Here is a 12,714-nt window from a genome sequence, read left to right as displayed (position 1 = left end):
AATCTCTACAGGGCAGGAGGCCATTTGGGCCATCGAGTCTGCACCGACCCTCTGAAAAAAGCATCCTACCTAGGCCTACTCCCCCACCATGACCCTACTTAACCTGTACATCCTTGGACGCTAAGGGGAAATTTTATCATGGCCAATCTACATCACCCACACACCTTTGGACTGTGGGAGGAAACTGGATAACCCAGAGGAAACGCATGCAGACACGGGGAGAATGTGAAGTTTGCACTGTTACCCAAGGCCAGAATTGAACCTGGGTCTCCGGCGCGGAGAGATACTCTAGCAGGGTCAAATGCGTTGACCACAGATACACTGCAACTCTTGCTTCACCACTGTTAATACAGCAGAGTGAGATTGAGCAATTTCAGCTCCAGTTTGATTCTGCAGTGGGACGCTTTTCAAATCTGATGTGAAAGCTCACATACACTATAGTGCTGAAGACTTGTTAAATATACATTTAGACAGTGCTATCGAGAAAGCCCATTAGCTATTGCCTTAATAGCTGCTTTGTAAATATTTTTATAATTATTATTTACCTTTTTAGAACATGAAATAGCTCATAAAAGGCAGACCGTCAAACTCATTTTTTTGGTGCCCTTCTGCAGATACATAGTTTTTGAAATAGAGGTGCACTTATTTAAATCCAAGCAATCAAAAAGCAGACTTATAAACTCATTACTGCACAATATGACAAAGAATATCAATTTTATTGCAAAATATTCCCCCAAATAAATGTATACAGAAGCAAACGTATTCATTCAATTTGAACATTCATAGAACTGCTAGTGTTTGCAATTAGTAATTCTATGAAATGAAGCAAACCATATTTTTGACACCAAAAAGCAACACTTCTAAAGATGAATTTATATTTCTTGATCAAAGTTGCAGAAAATTACCTATCTATGAAAATACATCTATGTTTTAATCACTGTACATAATAGATCAAATGACAAACAGTGCAGAAAAAAAGATATTTCAATGTCTGTACAAAAAGTCTAATATTTACCTGAATATCACTCCAAGTATCATCACCAAGTTCACAATCCACCATGGATTAATCATCTTGGTATACCAGTACAATCTACTGTACAAGTTATCAAGAAAATATCCCTCAGTGTCCTCTCCCTGAGCTGTCTGCAAATTAATGATTCAGGAGAGGTGCAAATGAGCAAAGTACTACAGTAAGCAAATCAGTGGCCATGGTATATTGCCTTACTTTTTTGCAAATTGGCTACATAATCCCTAAGGTCCCAGAGTATTGTTTAAGGGTATTTACTATCCCAAAGTAATTTCAAAGTGAAAAAGGTAACAGCATTTTCATTGTTCTAACACTTGAAGCTCAAAAATAATGTCACAAAGCAAGTTCTTGTCAAAAAAGTTTAAAACTCTTGGCAAACATAAATTTTCCTCAATTCTAAAGTGCATCTGCTGTATAAGGACAGTATATGATATTTTGAGTCTAAACAGTATTCATCCTCATGAAGATGAAATCATTACTTGTGTCAATGCCCAATTGAAGGACCTGCCAGATATTATTTATGGACTGTAAACTCATAATTAAGTAGTTGTACAATTGCCAATTGCCACTTGTATAGCTAAATCCACTTTTGTACTGAATTGCTCTGAGAGGCCATATGCATTTTTTTGCATTGTCATAGAAAATATTTCCTTAGGTTAATACAGTTCCCAAAGTTAAACAAATACATTGCTTTATGTCTTATTTATTGTATGATTGCGCATGCATGACTTATGAAGGGAAGTGGTAATAATTAAAAATTGCTAATTGCACTAGCAAATCTGATTAATCAAGTTATATTAAATGGTACTCGCCACTTAAATGTTTAAAACTCTTATGCAACTTTAAAAATATCCTACTTTTCATCTTCTCATAGAAAATGTGACCATTGCCTCAAAATGTTCTTGTGATATCAGAAATCTCATGCGTATAATCTGAAGTATTCTGACTGAATCTTCAAATGTGAGCTCAGCATCTGAATGTAATGATTCCCTTCACTGGTAAAAGGTTAAGTTATTCATACTCGATGGATTACAAGTAATCAAGTCAAACCAATTTAATCATACTTTTAATATTTGAAACCTGCTTTATCTTCAAGCAAATGTCTTTTTTGTGGAGTGATTACTCTAGAAAATGCTACATTTGAGGATTAAGAAACACATCAGTTAACATAGATACCTTTAGAATTATTTTTGTTCAGTGCTATTTTTGTCTATAGAAGGTTAGGTATGCTTTCAAAGATTCTGGTAATGGCAGACTCAGAATTCTTTCACGAAGCAAATTTGGAGAAGCCTCTTCCTGTTTGAGGTCTTCATTCATTTCTTTTTCTTCTTCCCTATTTTCTTCCATTTTATCATCCTCATCACTGTCAAATGGCTGAGGTATCAACTGATTGCCCACAAATACATAGGTATCAATTTTACGTCTGCGAAGCTTCTTGCGCTTCCGTTTTGGTGCAGTCTTCTGAGGAACACCTTTGGCCTGAATCTCTTGATTTATCAATTTTCTAAGATTGCGACGAATGTAAATTCTTGCCAAATCCTGCAGGCATCGTACAGTTACTGGTGCTACAAAAGAAAATGAAACAGTATTCTTATTTAACTGACATATACCAATGATTACCGATGGTGTTGCTTATAGCCAGCAAGGACCAAGTACAATTTTCAGCTAAAGTGGGATTAGAGGGTGGGGGAAATAAGTAGTCCAGGCCATGCAGATGTAATTTAGTCCCCATTTTAAGTTTAATTCTGTTCTTGTATTCATATTACCAGTTATTATAAATTCCTATACAATATTCCTATACTGTATAGTCGGAGTCACCTTATTTAAGGAAGGATTTAAATGCATTGTAAATAGTTCAGCGAGGTTTACTAGGATAACAGCTGGAATGGCTGGGTTGTCTTTTGAAGAAAGGTTGGCGAGGCTGGATCTGTATCTGCTGACGTTCAGAAGAGTTGGAGGCAACTTGATTGAAACTTATAAGATCCTGAAGAAACTGGAGAGAGTGGATGTGGAAAGGATGTTTCCTCTAATGGGAGAACCCAGAACTAGGTGTCACTGTTTAAAAAAGGGTCGCTCATTTGAGACAGGGATGAGGTATTTCTCTCAGATGGTTGAGAGTCCTTGGAGGTCTTCCTCAAATATAGTAGAAGCAGAATAGTCAAATTACTTTAAGGCAGAGGTAGATAGATTCTTGTTAGACGAGGGGATGAAAGGCTATCAGGTGGGCGGGAATGTGGAGTTGAGGTTACAATCAGATCAGGCATGATTTTGTTGAGTGGCAGAGCAGGCTCAATACTCCTACTACGTGTGTTCAGGATGGAAATTGACCATTTAAACTTGTCACAATATATCGTCCTGCAGACGGTAGTATTGGGAAGGCAAGGGAGATTACGATTAAAGCTCAGCAAGATTATACTTTCCACTATAAATGTGGACATAATCTCATACCTGCTCAAAATTTTTATTTGCTAGTAGACATTTAAGTTTAGTCTAGCTGGAAACAGAAAACAACTATTTTGTGACAATGGTCATTTAAATTAGATTTGATGGCTTACAGTATTCTGAGGCAAGTGCTTGAAAAAGGGGTGAACTGAATGACAAAGGAGAACAGTAATAGCAGAGAGCAAAATTGATGGCTTCAGTTTTCCTGGTATCCCATGGTAGAATTTCTTGACTCATCCATAAATTCACATTAAAGGCAATACTCTCTCTAAGCTGTGTTGTGCAACCATAGGCAGTTGCACACAACAAACAGACATCAGAGGAAACATTGCTCTAGGTGATCAATGATAGTGGTGGAAGAGTGGAGCTCAGTATCAACAGTATACACACAGAAACAGACTGCACGTTTGCAAAAATAATATCACTATAGAATAGAGGAGCATTTGGAGAAAGTGCAATAAGCCAAAGAGATAATTTTAGTACTCTGGGCTGATTAAACATGGGCATGAAAAGCAGCAATTTCTGAAGATGCACTGACTGGTCTCGGAAAAGCAAGAGTGAAAACATACTAAGACACTTGATCCAGACTTTTAGTGTCTAAATGTTGGGATGAAAGACCGAAGACACATTCAATGCATGGGGATTATTCGGAGATCAGGAGACCTAGTTAATGGGTTTCTTGAACAGCATATATAACTGCAGGGCTCCTTTAAATTATTTTATGTTGGTTTCCTGCGCGCACACAGCCCGATTAGTAGGACAGAAGGCTATCTGAGACAGAGAGGAGTGTCTACATCATAAGGTGAAAAAGCAGATTTGGGTGCGGGGCAGAGGAGGGGCGTTGGTGAGCAGATTGTGGTTGGGGTGGTGATCAGGCATATTGCAAGGATTGTGGTGGTTGGGATGGTGGGTTTGGGGTGTATGTTTTACTGAGATGCTGATTGGGTCTACAGGAGATATTTCTGCTTCTCCTGGTCCACAAGTAGTGCTTGAACCAGGTTTTCAGCTATTCTGATCTTTCAACTGCCAGGTTTCCCCCAAGCCTGGAAGTTAACATGAGAAACCTCCATTATAACAAAAAACATGGACAGGTTTGTTCCTGCTTAAGATTTTTAAAAAAAAATTTAATTTTTAAAAATAAATTTCAACCTCGACGATCCCAACCCAACATTAAGAATCAGCAGCAAATATTGATTGGTAAGATCGACCAGAGCATGCAGTATTTTCTTTACACCACTTCAGTATCTGTGCAATTACATTCCATTTTGATGCTTTTGTCTTAAGGGCCTCAATCTTCTCAGTAAATTAAGAAGTGCAATCTTAAATCCCATAAAACAATTTCATGACTATGAACACTAATTACAGCTTCTATTATTTCATAAATCTATCAGATAAGTGTGGCTGCCAATAATGTGATAGGGGAAAACAGTCACACAGTAACCCGGAGTCAGTCAGATGCATGACTGGCAGAAGGCAGAGAGTGGGGTTAAAGGGGTCTTTTTCAGGATGACAGCCGGTGACTAGTGGTGTGCCTCAGGGGTCAGTGCTGGGACAACAACTTTTCACAATATACATTAACGATTTGGAAGAAGGAATTGAAGGCACTGTTGCTAAGTTTGCAGATGATACAAAGATATGTAGAGGAACAGGTAGTACTGAGGAAGCAGGGGGGCTGAAGATGGACTTGGACAGGCTAGGACAGTGGGCAAGTGTGAGGTTATGCACTTGGAAGGGGGAATGGAGGCATAGACTATTTTCTAAATGGGGAAATGCTTAGGAAATCAGAAGCACAAAGGGACTTGGGAGTAGTTGTTCAAGATTCTCTGAAGGTTAACATGCAGGTTCAGTCAGCAGTTAAAAAGGCAAATACAATGTTAACATTCATGTCAAGAAGGCTAGAAACCAAGAGCAGGTATGTACTTCTGAGGAAGCTTAAGGCTCTGGTCAGACCCCATTTGGAGTATTGTGAGCAGTTTTAGGCCCCGTATCTAAGAAAGGATGTGATGGCCTTCGAAAGGATCCAGAGGAAGTTCACAAGAATGGTCCCTGGAATGAAGAGCTTGTCGTATGGAGGAATGGTTGAGGACTCTGGGTCTGTACTCGTTGGAGTTTAGAAGGATGAGGTTGTTTCCACTAGTAGGAAAAACTAGTAATAGAGGGCACAATCTCAGTCTAAAGGTACGATCCTTTAAAACAAAGAGGAGGAGGAATTTCTTCAGCCAGAGGGTGGTGAATCTGTGGAACTCTGCTGTAGAAGGTGACATGTGAGAGTACCTTTAAGAAATGGGTGCTTATAAATGGGTGTATATAAATATCTGTAGTGAGAGTACCTTTAAGAAATGAGTGTTTACTACTGCAGTGATGTCAGAGTGGGTGGAGCTGGGCTGTCAGCTTTTTACTTTCGTTTTAGGCTGCTTGATGCAGGGTGTGGTTTAGTTTTGTTTTCAGTGTTGGAGCTGAAGCCAAACAGAGCAGGTGTACTGTTGATACTCTGCCATAAAAAGACTGTCTCTTGATCATTTGGTGAATTCAGAATTATAAATGTTCTCAGTAGTGATGTTAAGCCTGATGTCTTTTTGTTTTGAAGATTTTTTAAGTTTTATGAATGTTAAAAGGAAAGCTTAAATCATTACTTGGTGTTGTATTCTTTGGGGGTTGCATTTGAATTGATGGTTGCTAAGATGTTCACTGTATGTTTTAAAAAGGTTAACTTGAGTTCATAGAATAAACATTGTTTTAATTTAAAAGTACTGTAAAGCTCTGTTTGCACCATACCTGTAGAGTGGACCATGTGGTCCCCATAACCACAATCTATTAAAAGTCGTGGGTCAGGTGAACTCCATGATACACTTTGGGTTTCTCCAAGCCCTGGCCCATAACAAAGGCTGTGGAGGCCAAATCACTGAGTGTCTTTAAGACAGAGATAGATAGGTTCTTGATTAATAAGGGGATCAGGGGTTATGGGGAAAAGGCAGTAAAATGGGCATGAGAAAAATATCAGCCATGATTGAATGGCGGAGCAGACTCGATGGGCCGAGTGGCCTACTTCTGATCCTATGTCTTATGGATGGCCATGATGGAAGAACCAGGTCTGGAGGGAACAATGGCAGGAGAGTCACAGACAGCCAAAAAGTAATTACGGTTGAAGTATGCAAATTGTATGGCAGAGGGAAGCCAGAAGCTCAGTTCATGTTTGAACAGAATGCTAAGGTGGCTGGTCAACTGCAGCATCACCTTTAGAAGTTTCAAGTGCACAGCCCATAACCTCCAATCTCCAGGGGGGTGGATATGATGCAAGGACTGCATGGAAATTGCTCAGGAATTTCAAACTTCCAATGAGCAATTACCCTGTATTGGGAACTATCCAATTTAAATCAGAGGCTTCGGATGATTCCAACTATCTTAGCAGTATAGTTGCCAATGAAACTATAGAAAAATTTTAAAATTTTGAACTCCTGGGTAACTATAGTACTGACCTCTGCAACACCACATTGGACCTAACGCCATCCCACGCTCCCAACCTGGCCTCACAAAGTGACTAGGATCTTTAAACTTACCTGCTTTACGGCAGCTAGTGTCGTAAAAAAGGGGGCTTGGCTTCCTTTCGTCCGACTCTGTTGTACTTGACTGAAGGCCTTGAGAATCCGCTGCACTGCACTATTCTCAACCCACCCGATTTGGAAGGTCAGGCAAGAAAGGTGCAGCTGCATTCTAGTGCAAGTAAAAAAGAGCGGAGTGTCAATCCAACTGTGATTGCCACTACTTGGAAGTTTTGGCCCAACTACAGCACAGCTTCTTGAAGTGAGAAGTGTATATATTTTTCAAGTGCGTGACTTATTCGGAGGACAGAGCTTTAAGATGCAACAGAGATATACCAGGCTAAAATTTGTGCTGTTGAATCAAATAACTAGCGCAGTAGACAAGACATTAAATTAATAAGGGGGGGGGGGGGGAAGAGAGAAAGGAGAGTTCAGATAAGGATACAATTATAAGTCATAAGAGAAAAGTTGAAGGCTTGGGCAAAATTAAGCAGATTTTATCAAGAAGAGACAGACTGTAATAACAGCACTTAGAGCATTCATCACAATGATATTAGAGGGAAAATAGTAAAAGCTTCAAATTATAAGCACTATATTTGAATGCACATACCATTTTTAGTAATATAAATTAAAGACACAAATAGAAATAAATAGGTTTGATCTCGTAGCCATTTCGGAGATATTTTTTCAGGGTTATCAAGGTTAGGAATTAAATATTCAGGAGTACTTGTCTTTTGGAAAAGTTAAACAAACTAGAAAAGGATTCAGGACAGCCCCAGTAATAAAGAGTCAACCGTAAACGAAGAAAAAGTATCTCAGCCTAGAAAATCAAGAAGTAGAATCAGTATGGCTGGAACGGAGAACTGAATAAATGCAGAAATTATTGCATTGGTTATAGACCCCTCAACAGTAGTAATAAGAAGGGGAAAAAATAGAAACAGGAAATGGGGACGGTGTAACGACAGTAATGCAGTAATTGTTGAGACTCTGCTCTTCATATGGACTGAGCAAACCAAAATGGTAAAAGGAGCCTGGATGATGAGTTCACAGAATGTAGTCAAGACAATTTTCTCGGGCAGCAAGGAAGCACAGTGGTTAGCACTGTTGCTTCACAGCACCAGGGTCCCAGGTTCGATTCCCGACGTGGTTAACTGTCTGTGCGGACTCTGCATGTTCTTCCCATGTCTGCATGGGTTTCCTCCGGGTGCTCCGATTTCCTCCCACAAGTCACGAAAGATGTGCTTGTTAGCTGAATTGGACATTCTGAATTCTCCCTCTGTGTACCCGAACAGGTGCCAAGTGTGGCGACGAGGGGCTTTTCACAGTAACTTCATTGAAGTGTTAATGTAAGCCTACTTGGGACAATAATAAATATTATTATTATTAGAGCAACATGTCAAGGAACAACATGTCAAGGAACTAACCAAGCAACAGGCTATTTTTAGATCTAGACTTGTGCAATGAGCTAGGAGCAATTTGCAATCTTACAGTAGAGGATCATCTGGGGTAGAGTGATCATATTATAATGACTTTAGTCATTTTAAAAGTAATGTGGTGAAGTCCAAACATGAGATTACATTTTAACAAAGCCAATAATGGAAGCATGGGAAAAAGTTCTAAAATAAACTGGGAAATTATATTAAAAGACATGATTGCACATAAACAATGGCAAATATTTATTTATTTATATTAAATCACAATTCTTAACAAGTCTACATTCCCTTCTGAATAATATTAGATTAAAAGGAGGGGCTTATAATTTACTCAAATAGATAGATAGATAGCGGGAGCCAGGTGAAGGGAGGAGGAAATGAGGGGAGGGTGTGGTCAAAAAATTGAAAAGAATGGTGAAGAAACTGAAGAGAAGAGAGAAATTGGAATCAGAGTAAGCCATCAAGAAATCTTTTTAAAAAAACCAAATTGTAAGAGCTTTCACAAGAGACAGGAGAAATTTTGAGGCATAAAGGAATGGCAAAGACAATAAATAAATATTTGGAAGGAAATTTTAACTTTTTGACCTGTCAGAAGTAGAAGAGCCCGAGTAGAATGTGGGGAATCTGGAGTTTCAGCAGCACTTGTGTCAGTGGCTTTTTAACCAAGACACTGCATTTGCATTTGACTTCTGGGTTTCCTGATCAATTAGCATGAACAGGCATAATAATGATCTGCATGACTACTCCAGGTGAGCTTCTTAAACAGCAGCCAAGATGGGAGTTGAAGGATTGTGGAGGCAGGACAATATTTAAACACGATACGACTGAACTGCTAATGCGACAAGGCTGAGGCTTGGTTCACAGATGCTTTCCTACATATGATGTTGAAATGTGCAAGGACCTGCAGGGAAATATGCTGCAATGCGAAATGGGACATGGTAACAAGGCACTTGGAAAATGACAATATACTAACTCGAGTCAACACTTGATCCAATTTTATAAAAAGGAAAGATTGAGCATTTGAGTGTGACTGACAGGTTAGATAAGCAAGAACCAATGGGCAAGTCCAGTCGATCCTTCAGATGGGATTTGATAAAGTGCCACAAAACAGACTGCCTCACAAGATTTGGGCTCGTGGAATTGAGTGTAATATATCAGCGAGGAATGAGAATTGGTTAACAGACAGGATAGCACAGTGCAACTAGTGTTTGGCTTCAGTTGCCTGACCTGCTGAATATTTCCAGCATTTTTTGTTTTTATTTAATACACAAGAAATACCAATGTACAGTAACAGCAGTGTACCCCAACTACAAGATACACTGCAGGAACTCACCAATGCTCCTTAGACAACACCTTCCAAACCCATGACCATTACCACCTGGAAGAACAAGGGCAGCAGACACATGGGAAAACCACCACCTGGAAGTTCTCCCCCAAGTCACTCACCATCCAGACTTGGAAATGTATTGCTGTTGGGTCAAAATCATGGAACTCCCTCCCTAACAGCACTGTAGGTGTACCTACACCATATGGACTGCAGCGGTTCAAGAAGACAGTTCACCCTCTACCTTCTCAAGGGCAATTATGCATGGCCAATGAATGCTGGCCTAGCCAGCAAGTCCACATACCTTGATGCATAAACATAAGGTAGGATGCCGAGAAGTGTAGGGAAAGAGTTCTTGGAGTGCGTGTCCACAGATCCATGAAAGTAACAAGATAGGCAAGTAAGGTGGTTAAGGCGGCATATGGATATTTTCCTTTATTGAGGTATAGGACTATAAGAGCAGGGAGTTCACATTAGAGCTGTATAAAACAATAGTTAGACCACAACTAGAGTATTGCACACAGTTTTGGGTCAGTGCATTACAGGAAGGATACAATTGCACGAAAGAAGGCACAAAGGAGATTTACGAGGTTGTCGTCAGGAATGAAGAAGGTTTAATTCTTAGAAAAAATTGGAATGACTGGAGCTGCTTTCTTTGGAACAGAGGAGGTTGAGGGGCAATTTAATCAAGATGTACAAAGTTATTGGTGGGAAAGGGATCAGAAGAAGGGGGCAAGATAAGTCCATCCGATCCATTCTACGTCCTTAAGAGAGGTCAATAACCAGGGGCCACAGACTTAAAAGTAAATATCAGGTGCATTAGAGGGGTGTTGAAGAGAAATTCTTCTTATCCAGAGGGTATTTGGGGACATGAACACTGCCTGAAAGAACAGTCAAGGCAGAAAACTTCACATTAAAAAAAATCTTGGAATGCAATGAAATGCAGTAACCTTCAGGCTTCGGACAAAGAGTGCGATTAGTCTGAATGGCTCTTTTTCGGCTGGCACAGCCACAACATTCAAAACAACCTCCTTCTGTGCATGGAAACCTGGTTTAGTATTAAACTTTATATAATGTTGTAGATGTGAGTTGCTGATGAAGTCCCTATTATAACCTTGTTTTCAACTACCTATTCAAAAATATCGATGAACTAGCTGGCCTCCTGATTAGATCAATTTTTTGCCTAATTTGTTCAGTTAAGCTATTAAAGATGATGTGGTCGGATATTTTCCAGTATTATAGGCATAATCAGGTTGAAATCGTCAAACCAGTGCAAAACATGGGGAAGTTTTAAATGCAAGTTATGTCTAACACAAGAATGGTTTCTGTAATCTTTAATACTGGTTTAATAATCATATCTCCTAAAGCTAGACCCAACACAAATCTGGGTACACTACAGATTGAAATGAGGAGAATGTGGAGTTTCTACCAATTGCCATTGTTCAAGGATGGGCTTCAATTTGAACAGGCATGAGTAAGCATAAAAGGTTTTACATTACAAGAAATATTTAATTTATTAGGAAGCTGATCGGTCCACACCTATGAAACTAGTAAATTTAACTACAGTAGTTTTTTTTCAATAAGTTATTTCAAGTTTTTAAAAATTAAGTTATTCACAGGTTGAGATCTAAACACTTATTAGCAATGCTTACTTTTCATGATAAAAGCATTTTCAACTTTATTGAGTTTGCACTCAAATATTTTTTTAAATTTTAATGGAAAGAAAAACAGTTACATGTCATTATGCTGATCCAATATTTTATTATTGTGATTATGCAAATATATTTTGGTGGAAACTTGAACACTAACCAGCATAATTTTAAACATAAACTTGGGCCAATTTCCCCAACCACACCAAGCAAAAACTGACCCCGATATTTCTTAACATCAACACACGCTGTTGAAAATGGCAAGATGGAAAGCCACATTTTACTTTTTAAAAAATAAATCAAAATACACAAATGTAGTTTCCAAATATGATTGAGGCTATGAGGACCAAATTGAGGAAAGTGATTTGAAAAACCACATGATAATTATCTATGTATTATGTATTTTATTATCATAGCACAAAAATGATGCTTGATAGTAAAGATCAAAATGTGAAAAATTACTGCTACACAGTTTTGTTAAATGTAATTTGGCAGGCCAAACATTCAGAGATTATTTTTAATCTGAAGCATTAATAATTTTGTCAAAACTTGTAAAATTATTAAAAAGCAAATAAATTGCGATTGCTAAAATAAGAAGAATTTTAATTTAAAATGGCCCTGAGCCTACAAAGGTTAATTTGGGCGTGCAAAATTAAAAACAAGTGAAATCATTTAAAATACAGTATTCAATCTAAAATACAATATAAATAAAATCACTGGAGCTTATACTGATGCTTATGCCTGTTTGCATCATGCTAATAAAAAAAAGTTAAATGATTATTCCTGTTGTGTGAGAAAATACTGTGAGACACATTTAAGGTTGAAGATCATTAATTACTCATTTTTAATAAACATTAAAATAAGTCAGTGTGAAACAATTTGAAAAAAAAATTCAAATAATCTTGATGCGCCATAACTTCCTTGGAGTGGTAATCAGCATCGTCGGATTGCCACTGTGCCCACTTACCTGAGCCAAATTTCTGCCATGCCAGTCTCCCCAATCTTCTGACTCAGGCTGCAGGAGACCCAGGGGCGCAGTTGTCGAGCACGAAAATCTTAAGAGTCGGAATGAAGGACCTTTTTTTTTTTTGCATTGCTGCCATAAAGCAGATACGTTCTTTGCAGGTATCAGTCTCGGTGTTTTAAACAACTATCCAGAGTTAGAAAAGGTTTTAATTCTTCTAACCTTTTCAGAATAACTATTAGCATAACCCTGCCAGAACCGTCAGAAGTTTGTGATTTAAATCTCATTTTCAGAGCAGTTACGGCCCACCATTGTGTTCTACCAAAAATTAAAAGT

At 38.5% G+C, this 12,714-nt stretch overlaps 1 protein-coding gene across 5 annotated transcripts in view; it reads right to left on the bottom strand.

Moving 5' to 3' along the window:
• Positions 1-697: 697 nt before the first annotated feature.
• The window catches only part of pcmtd1 (protein-L-isoaspartate (D-aspartate) O-methyltransferase domain containing 1), an 87,801-nt gene continuing 75,784 nt past the window's right edge, over positions 698-12,714 (bottom strand). For 4 of the 5 annotated variants that reach the window (XM_072467788.1, XM_072467789.1, XM_072467787.1 and 1 more), the window contains one exon: positions 698-2,592. In XM_072467788.1, the coding sequence (XP_072323889.1) occupies positions 2,228-2,592 (365 nt within the window). In that variant the 3' untranslated portion in view covers positions 698-2,227. Of the gene's footprint in view, positions 2,593-7,026; positions 7,181-12,714 lie in introns of all 5 variants that reach the window. The other variant, XR_011933397.1, reaches the window with a different exon arrangement.

Source organism: Scyliorhinus torazame, chromosome 11 (genome assembly GCF_047496885.1).
Source record: "Scyliorhinus torazame isolate Kashiwa2021f chromosome 11, sScyTor2.1, whole genome shotgun sequence".
Taxonomy (NCBI): Eukaryota; Metazoa; Chordata; class Chondrichthyes; order Carcharhiniformes; family Scyliorhinidae; genus Scyliorhinus; species Scyliorhinus torazame.
Note: the sequence above shows the minus strand (reverse complement) of the source record. Positions and strands in the feature narration are given on the sequence as shown.